The sequence below is a fragment of the Crocodylus siamensis genome, chromosome 12 (assembly GCF_052110815.1).
Source record: "Crocodylus siamensis isolate JL-2025a chromosome 12, ASM5211081v1, whole genome shotgun sequence".
NCBI lineage: Eukaryota > Metazoa > Chordata > Crocodylia > Crocodylidae > Crocodylus > Crocodylus siamensis.
The window spans coordinates 11,702,365-11,712,031 of NC_143406.1; the positions used below are offsets into that span (position 1 = coordinate 11,702,365).

General features: G+C 52.5%; 1 protein-coding gene across 8 annotated transcripts in view; it reads left to right on the plus strand.

Annotated features, from left to right (window-relative positions):
* The window catches only part of MIB2 (MIB E3 ubiquitin protein ligase 2), an 86,611-nt gene extending 84,175 nt beyond the window's left edge, over positions 1-2,436 (plus strand). For 7 of the 8 annotated variants that reach the window (XM_090023764.1, XM_090023759.1, XM_090023763.1 and 4 more), the window contains one exon: positions 1,319-2,435. In XM_090023764.1, the coding sequence (XP_089879890.1) occupies positions 1,319-1,560 (242 nt within the window). In that variant the 3' untranslated portion in view covers positions 1,561-2,435. Of the gene's footprint in view, positions 1-1,318 lie in introns of all 8 variants that reach the window. The other variant, XM_090023758.1, reaches the window with a different exon arrangement.
* Positions 2,437-9,667: the final 7,231 nt, after the last annotated feature.

Sequence of the window (9,667 nt, forward strand, 5' to 3'; positions counted from 1 at the left end):
CCCAGTCAGCCTGCGGGCGCCAAGCAAGTAGGGTTGGGCCTGGCCAGCTGCCTAGGGACAGTCAGGGTCAGTTGCCCTAACAAGGATCCTCTCACACTGAGCCCAGATCCCTGCAACTTTGGACAGGGAGCATCTTCCATTCTCAGACCAGGGGATGGTATATTCTCCTGTACCAGGGGCAGCAGGTTGGTTCTGTGCCATGTGGCAGCAGAGTCCTGCTAGCCCTGGCATTTATCTGTGCTGTCCAGTGTAACATCCATGACCAGGTGTAGTTGCCCCTGTGTACCTCAGGCTGGACCATAAGGACACACTCCTGTGTGTGTGTTTGTGGACAGGAATGGCAAGCTCTACTGCTGCTGCTTAGTATCTTTTGCCATTTTGAGTTGACACCAGACTGTGGTTTTATGAGTGGGCACCGCTGCCAACTGGCTGCCTGGGTGAAGGTGCAGCCAAGGATCTGTTACCTGGTGTTGGGTATGCGCAGCTGGCAAGGGCAGAAATCCCAGCTGGGAACAGTTGTGCTGCAGTGTCCTGAGGTCACCTGCCAATAGGCAGGAGAAACCTATCGTTGCTGCTTTGCTGGATGATGTAGAATTCAGGAGGGCAAGACAGGGCAGCAAGAGACATCAAAGCAGAGTCTCACCCTGCCCAAGACCAGAATCTCTGCACGAAGTTTCCAGTCAGTGCAGCAGAGACCTGTCAGAATAGCAGAGCTCCTAGGTAACTCAGCAGGACCCTATCATTGGCATAACTGCGGTGTCTTCTCAGAGCACCTCTTCCCAAAATCCCTTACCAGCTTGAACGCTCTGGGGTCTCTTCCCTCACCACTGCCGTGCCACCCCCTTGGCAGTGAGACAAGGAGCAATGCAACACAGTTGTGCTGGAGCTGGAAAGCAATGCTGTATCCAGCTGATACCAGGTGGAAGGTGGTAACACCTAGGCTGGCATGTGCCCGAGACACAGAGTTTTTTCCTCTAGTCTAAATTAAGCTCTGCAAGTGTCTCTGCAAGTTTGCTCTGAACATCACACAGAAAGAGGATTAAGGGACCCTCCCCAGTTCTATCATTTGGGTTCCTAGGGGATCAAATGAGAAGAACATAGGTAGGCATCCAGGGCCTGGCAGGCTAGAGCAGAGATTGCAAAGGCCACTGCAAACAGGATGTGGAGCTCCGGGCAGTGGTGGGGACCTGCTGCCTTGTCAGAAAGCTGTCTAGACTGAGCACATTACTGCTGCAAAGGGCAGGGCCCAGAGTCCAAGGTGGAAAGGAGGATAGATACAGGATGCTCCAGCCACTAACTTGCGCCCTGTTCCCCACAGACAGCACAGAGGTGGAGTGCATCCCTAGCACTGAGTCCATGGACCAGCAGAAGCTGATGGAAGAGCTGCAGAGCCGCTACCGCCAGATGGAGGAGCGCATCACCTGCCCCATCTGCATTGACAACCAGATCAAGCTGATCTTCCAGTGTGGCCACGGCTCCTGTCCCGAATGCAGTGCAGCCCTCAGCGTCTGCCCCATCTGCCGGCAGCCCATCCGGGAGCGGATCCAGATCTTCGTCTGAGGCCACACACACACCTGCGCCTCCGCCTGCCACCCCTTCCCTCGCCTGTGCGTGCAGCTGGGAAGCGCAGGACCCATCCCGCACTCTGAACCCAGAGCGAGTTGCTCGCACACCTGGCTCAGGAGGTGAGGTGTGGAGCCCAGTGGAGGTAGAAAGAGCCCTTCTTCCCACAGCTCTGCTGTCGTTCGGGAAGGGACAGCAGTGACGGACAAGCAGCACGGAGCTGAGGATGGGACGGGGCAGGAGACCAGAGAGGAGACCTAGAGGTTTCCACAGGCAGCCCTCCTAAGGACAGCCCCTCAGGGGACGGCCTCTTGTCTGGTTCCTTGTGCTGGGGCAGGTTCACGGCCTGATACAACCTTGGCAAGAGAAATGGCACAGAAGCCCTCTGCACTTCACGGCAGGCTGTAGCAAAGCAGTGCTCTCACACTTCACACTAGGAGGCCTCTGTTGGGTTTGGGGCTCGCTGTGTGCTCTCCCATGGGGCACTCAGTCACGGGGGCCAATGAGACGATGTGCGCTCACTCCTCCCTGCTGGGCTGGACACGTGTTGATTTGGGTTGGCTGCAGAGTCTGAACTGAACATTTTCTGGAGATGGAGTGCGTGCCTTAGAGAAGAAGCAGCCATCCTTTCGTGGAGACAATATATTGCTGCAACAAGTATTTTTACCTCTAAGTGACACTCCTCTGCTATCAATGTACTCTTCTGGTTTTTTGCAGTTAAATGTCCAGAGACTCTGAGCTTTCTATCCACAATGCCAAAGGCAGGTGTCCGGTATTCCAAACCAAGTGTAAAAGGAAATAAAGAGTAATAAAATCCAACTAATACAGTGGGGGAAAGGCAAGTTTGGGGTTTTTTGGTGTGGGAACCAAATTTAATTAAAAAAACATTTATATTGTACTAATCATTGAAAGAAATGCACACCTAATAGGTTAAATCTTGAGGTCAGACTGATTCCAATTTGGTGGTATTTTCTAAGCTGTTGATTTGGGAAGAAACGTCATCCAATGAACTTTCACCCTTACAGCAACTGTATAACTAGTGGCACCTAAACAGCATGTGTGTGTGTGCATGCACAGAGCTTTGTCACTCAGCTACCTGCACGCCACATCTTTTTTGTTACAACCCGGACACAATGTTTTGAACCATGTAATGTAAAGCAAGAGAGGACCAATACTGAGCTACGGCGTGCAGCCACCGACATGCCCAAGATCACACCGGGCATCTGCGGTGGTGCACAGCACAACTCCCAGCTGACTGCAAAATGCAGCAGGCTGTTCTCCAGGGTTGGGTTTCTCTCCTTGGTTTAGTAGAAGTTTTTGTTAGGAGCTGATTTTTAGACCACAAAAGAGCCCTCTGAGAAGGCCTGCCATGGCTCTGTTCTCCCCAGCTCCCTCTTTTTGGCCAAACCTCCAGGAGGTCTTTATTAGGAAAGTGGGCCACTCTGCGGTTTCTTTTGTGCATATGTTCTCTCTCATTCTTTCCCTGGCAAGTCCTATTCTCTTCCAGTTGGGAGCCTGGTATTTGAATTGGCAGCTGGTTTTGTTAGCTGTTTTTGTGCAGCTGGATTTGAGAAGAAAGTCTTTTCTGTGAACCTGCCTTTGCTCCAGGCCACTCAGGGACATGAGCTGCAAAGAAATCTCCCTCTAGGTCCCTCAGCCTATTTTAAGCCTTGTGACTCTAGAGCTTTGCCCCATGTTAGCACGGCTGCCCTCATGCAGGCAATCAAGCCTGTTGTTTCCTTAGTGGAACGCGAGGTCCCTGACTCAGTGCAAACACCTCGCCCTGTCTGTGCTAGAGACTTGCTCCAGCTCGGCTGGGTGCTCATGGCTGGAATTAGACCAAGCCCCTTGCACAGCCAAATCCCCGGGCTTCTCTTTGCCCTCCGAAGCTCTAAGGTTGACCTCTACTTGCAGCATGACACTGAGTGTGGTCTTCTCTTCTCCATCCCTCCCCCATCCTCTTCCTAATCCTTGAATTAAAATGAATTGTCTTACTGTTTCCCTAGCAAGCTGAACAATGAGGTGTGCAGGCCGCTGAACAAAAGAGCATATTCATAGCCTTCAGAGGAGATGCTGGGTGTCTCCAGCTCTGAAGGACAGTCGGAGGCAGCAGAGGTGAGCCACACCGAGCATTGCATTGTCATCGCCGCTGTGAGAAATTCTGAGCTCCTCTCAGGAGCGTATGGGATGGAAAAACCCACAGCACGGTCAGGAGAGTCCTGTCCTGGAAACACCATTAGAGTGGGCAGGGGCTGTTGTCTCATGCCACTGGCTTCCACACTGATGCCTGGGAAACTGAAGCCTGGTGGCTTGTCTAGGCTAAGACTTTGCAGCATAGCTACAGCTTCTTTGGTGCCAGTGTCATGGGATGCCCACACAGTGGACCAGAGGACAGCACTGTCCCTTAAAGTGTGCAGCACGAACATGCAAACCGTGTTTTACCCTAGTCTATGCCAAAAAGCTGCCATGGGCACAAACCCCACAGGACGTGAAAACGTGAACAATCCTCTGCTAACGGCACAAGGCCCTATAGGACTATGAGATTAGGTCCTTGTTTTTGCCAGCATCTAGCATCTCCCCTTGCTGCTGGTTGATGAAGAACTCTTGCCTTCTACATGCCAGAAAAGGGCTTTGTAGTGACCCCCAAATGCCTGTTGCTGTAGGGAGGCTCAGTAATAACTACAGGATATATTGCTGCTTCCAGTGGCCTGCAGCTGAGAAACAAGCTTTCCCTGAGTTTAACCCTGCCTCCTCTCTTCCCCCATCATAACACAGCTGGATTTTGGAGCGAGCTGAACCCCAGGCAAAGAGGAAGTTCCTGTCCTTACCAGGGACAGGGTTGCCTGAGAAGTGACTTGTCTCATTAAAGAGGTCAACCCTGCAAACAAAATGCATTCCTGATGCAGCTGCCTGGGGTCCAACAGCCATGGAGACGAGAGCTTTAGCTCCATCTAGCTGTCCCTGTTCCACCACACGCTGTCCCATAAGCTTAAACTCAAATGCCAGTGAGAGTTAAGCCCACGTTACCATGTCCTTGTTGCTGTTTTAACCTGTCTTAGCTAAAGCATGGGTGAAGCTGAGCTAAGATTAATGCACCTCTTTACTGCACACCATATGCAGTCTAAGTGGTGCTGCAGTGGGCAAAGACACTCTGCATCTGATGCAGCTGCCACTTAGCGGGGAAGGGGCCCTGAGCTGGGGTGTTTGCTCCTGTGTGACATTGCAGTACCTGAGTTTGTCTAAATCAACCAGCTGGGCGTGCTGACAGCCTCCATTCTTCTTCTTGGCACTTGGGGGAAGTAGCATTCCCCAGCTAAGATGTTTCTAGCCGTGTCTGTTGCTTTCCACATCTGGGCACTGCGGAGCTTGAGAAAAAGCAACAGCTAGACTTCATTATCCAAGGGCTAGCAGTTGAACCACTGAGTCTACCAAGCAGTTTTAAATCTGGGCATGGTACATTTGCTTTGCGTCCTTGGAACAAGCAGCTAACAAAGCAAAGCTAGCAGGGGAGTAAGGCCCTGCTGGACTCTGTTGTCCCTGGTGGTCCAGATGACGACAATCCTTGCACGGCTGGGAGTAGCACCTGAGCGTCCCTCTGTGTCAAGGAAGGAGCAGGGTGAAGTGAACTCGGGGAGAGCACCGTTCTCACCTGCTCCTTCCCTTGTGTGTGTGTGTGTGTAGCTTCAGGCACTTCATCCCGGAGCTCTCTGGGCTGTCTTCACACATGCCCTGCAAGTCCCTTGTATGTAGCGCCCTGGCAGTAATGGAGTGGCCAGGGCAGCTCCTCCCCGCCCAGTTAAATGTTGCCTTTCTCCTCCCTGCTTCCTGGCTCCCTGCAGAGGAAAATCACTGAATGGAACCGGCTGAATAAGAGCAGCCACTGGGCTCGGCCCTCTCCTGGACTCCAGCTGATGTACAAATGTCTGTACAAGTGCCTTGCACAGCTCAGTTCCAGGGGAGTACAAGGCTTGCATTATCCAGCCTGCCCCCCTGCTCCTTGGAAGATGCTGGGACTATAGACAGGTGTTCCCTGGGTTAATCTCCAAATGGGCAATGCTTGGCACCCGCCCACTCAACAGCCCTACTGTGGCTCTTGGTATATAAAGTTAGTGCTGGTGGAAGGTGCTGCATGTACATCCGCAGAGCACGAAGGCAGCTCAGTGCTCTGGATCCAAGCGCCAGGGGGAACTCTTTCCACTGCTGTGAGCGGGTCTGACGTTGATCCTTCATCCATGTGAGGGTGCCTGATCTTGAAGCACGTTCTACTGTTGTTCACTCCCATGTGAAGAAATTTGAGGCAAGCTGCAAAGGTGAGGCAAGCTGATTGTGTCTTCTCGCCACCACACCCACCTCCTCTTTGGGGAGGGACCCGCGGTATCCTCAGCCGTCCATCTCACTTCTGCGAGCATCACAGGGAGGAACAGTGAGGGTTGTGTTTTTGGCAGTGAGGACTCTTGTGCAGCAGTGACTGGGACTGATGCCTACCAGGCTCATTTTGGGATGGTAGTGATCCTGGATTCTTGATGACTAACATGATAACCTGGGTGCAGCCTGCCTCAATCCCATCTCCCCTACCAGCTCCGGAAATGCAATCCTTGGAGTGTGCTGCCAATGGGGGCGTGGGGGAGGAGGTCTGCTTGCAGCTTCCTTTCCCAGCGCAATGTCTGGGCTCCCAGGAGCATTTCCTCGCCGAGTCAGAGATCCTATATGAGGCCAAAAGGCTCGGGCTCTAGCCCAGCTCTGTCCCAGCTGCCCCCTCCCCTCCACCCATTTTGGACTCCCCAGTGCCTCCAAAAGGGGCAGGACAGCAAAATATTTTGGAGCTCCTGGGCTGATGCCACAGCCCCTCAGCTGCGCCTCTCACCCTGGGCTGAACCTGGTCTGGGCTTCCCCAGTCCCCTGACCTCCATGAGGTGACTGAGATGCAGGAGGAGGAAGAAATCCCTCATCTTCTCCCCCTTTGTGGCTGGGTGCTGCACAGAAGTGTTGCAAGAGACCTGTACTGAGGGCCGGGATGAGGTGGGAGTGGTGCGTGGGGCCTGGTGCGCCGCGCTGCTCCCTGCATGCTGCAGACAGGTTTGTCTGGGAGCTGTCCAGAAGGAGCTGGCACTGGCTGTAGCATTTCCTGATGTAACACTAAAGGATGCTGACAATAATCCACTTAAGCCAGAGCATGTCTAGTTTCAGCTGCAAGCTGCGTGCGGGAGCTTCGCCATACGCTAGGCATTGTCCATCGCACTGCTGCAGCAAGCCCCAGCAGATGGGTGGGAAAGCAAGAGCAATGGGAAACCTGGCCGCTTCAGTCGACAGAGCCAATTTCCAGTGGGCAAGGGGCACAGACCTTTGCATCTCTTCTCGACCGTTTTATTTCTGCCAAGCATGAATCTTGCTGTAGAGGCTGCTACGTTTATCCCACACAGTGTCTTAGGAAATACCCCCGAAAAGCCTGCAGATGAAGCCCAGGATCCCCCACAGGGCTGCTCACAGCAGGGAGGCAAGGGCTGTGCAGGCCATCAACACACCCAGGTTGGTTCTCTCTCCCCTTCTCCCCACGTGGCTTCTCGCATCTGTAACATGTTCCAGCACCCCTGTGACTCCAGCCAGCGTTGCCAGGAAGATTTTTCTGACCCAACATAGCCGGTCTGATGGTTCAGGCGCACAGGCCAAACCAAATATCCAGACGTGAGAACTGAAAGCCTCCTACATTCAACAGAGGGATGAATTGAGAAAACAGCCACGCTTTGCACTTACCCAGCACCAGCTTGTTCTCCTGGGGCCTTGCAATACCTGTCAATGTGTCAGCCCTGGGCTGCTCGCTGGTTGAGGGGCTTGCCCCAGATCGCACAGCAAGCCACTGCCAAAATCAACCTCAGGCATCTTGGACTTCTAGCTCTACCCCAGGAGGCTCTGCCATGCAGGAAGAAACCCTGGGAGCTGGGTTTTTCTTAAGTGGAAAAGCGGGGGCTGGATGCTGTGGTACGTGGGCACGCATGTGGCATCGAATAGGGATACTCACTGAGTTCCTTGAAGGCTGTTCATAATAAATGGAGAAAGCAGATATCGGAGGAGCCCTGCCAATTTTTTTTTCAAAGTCATTGCAGGACAGTGGTGTGTTTGCAATGGATTTGCACCCCGGGCCATCACAGATGTCTATGGGAGACAGCTGCTGCACTAATTTAACAAGCAGTGTTAGTGTGGGAACTTCTGTGTCATGCCATGGGCTGCACCTCCTGGGGGGATCCCAAGCAGAAGCTGCAGGGAAGAATCCAGATGCAAAGCGAGACACCAGGTGCTCCCAGCGCTGCGATCCCTTGCAGCTTGGTGAGTGTCCAAAGAAACCCTAGAAAAAAAGAGCTTCCGGCCTCTGACTTGCCTGGCGCCCCCCCACTCACTGCCATAGTAACCAAGGTTTGTCTTGGCCGTGTCGTCCAGCTGATTCCTGAGCAAATGTTTGGCTCCAATGGAAAAAGTTCTGAAATCCTCCTGCAGGCAGCAGCTGGCCGGAGCCACGCACGCAGCGCTGGCACCTGCTCCGGTGCCCCCTGCCCCAGCAGCGAGAAAGGAGGGGCACCTGCTTTCCAAGAATGACTTTCATGTTAAGCTGTGAGTCACACACTTCCCATCCAGCAGATCGTAACCGCCTTTCTACTTCCCCGGTAGGCGTGTGTCCCTAAACGGCACCAAGGTAATAGAAGAGCCCTGCATCTAAATTTTCTCATGGACCCATCTGAGGCCAGAGCAGGTGGAACTGAGACGTAGCAAGAGCTTTTCCCCTGGCCAGAACTGTTCAGAGGCTCACCACTAAGGTACATAAAAAGGCTCGGTTGTATTCAGCTGTAGTCTGTCCTTGCACCGCCCGTAATCAGAAGCAGTCAGCTCCTCCAGGGCAGTCCTGTAAAACTCTCACAGGACCCTAGATCAAAAAGCCAGCTGCAAACTCAGCCGTTTTTTAGTCCCCGAGTCATACCTTGCACATGATCCTACCATTGTCTCAGATGGGACAAAGCAAACCCCTGCTCCCAGCACCCCCAGACTTCACAGCTATTTACAGTCCAAATCTAGATTGTGTATGAATCTGAGCCTACATAGTCCTCTTTGTAGTAGGAGATTGCAGTGAGCCAGGCACCGGCCCCTGGGTGGTAAAAAAAAAAAGTCTTAGATTCAAGGTTATACTTTTACCACACACTTGAAGGTGGTAATCATCTGGTGTATTACCTCTGTGGCCATAATCTGGTTTAAAGCCAAACCAATCTGACTTTAGAGAAGCCTCTGCCTACTCGTCTCAACACCTTGCTTGCAGGAAAGCAAGGGATCCTAGGCAGCTTTGTAAAGCTGGTGCTGTAACACTCAGCACTCAGTGCCTGTTCTGTTATGCCTTGATACACTCCAGGAGATGAACAAATGCCCTTAGGGAGCCAGGTAAAGCCCTGCCTGCCACATGGTGTGTTGAATGTACGGTCGAATGCACAGTTTAGACCCCAAGTCACCCAGCTGGCCTTGCCAAAATCAACTCCTGGCAACCAGACGATCAACTCCTGGCAACCAGACAGTAACAACTGTAGATGGTGATAACTTGCTAGTGCTTCTGCTTGATAGTGTGCCCTTCTTGTTGCTTTGTTCACGTTTCTTGGATATGGGCATCTTATTTCACCTCTCCTTGGTTTGTCTACAGCTACCGGAGAACTGACCCAATCTGCAGGTTCTTGCACTTTCAGTTTAACTCCAGTCAATCCATGCAGCGTCTCCTTCCTTCCCCCATCCCTCCCCTGGGCTTTTTATGAGGGCCATGTGTTACAGGGAATACCTGTGAGCTTTTTGCTATGTTGTGTTTACCCTAGACCTACAATACACCTGTATTTACAATCCACCACATGCCCCTGGATAACTCACTAAGGCTAGGTACAGGCATTCGAAAAGCCCGAGGCAGAATTGACCTAAGTTACACCGTTTTCTGTAAGCAGTGTAGTTTAGCTCTTTTGCCCTTTGGTTGGGTGGCAATGGGGGGGTTTAAGTCTTGAATCAGGTTCTGCCATTTTTAAACTAGTCCAAGTGCACTGAACCTCTGCTCTGTTACGAGTATAGACCAGATTCCCGTCACTTATAC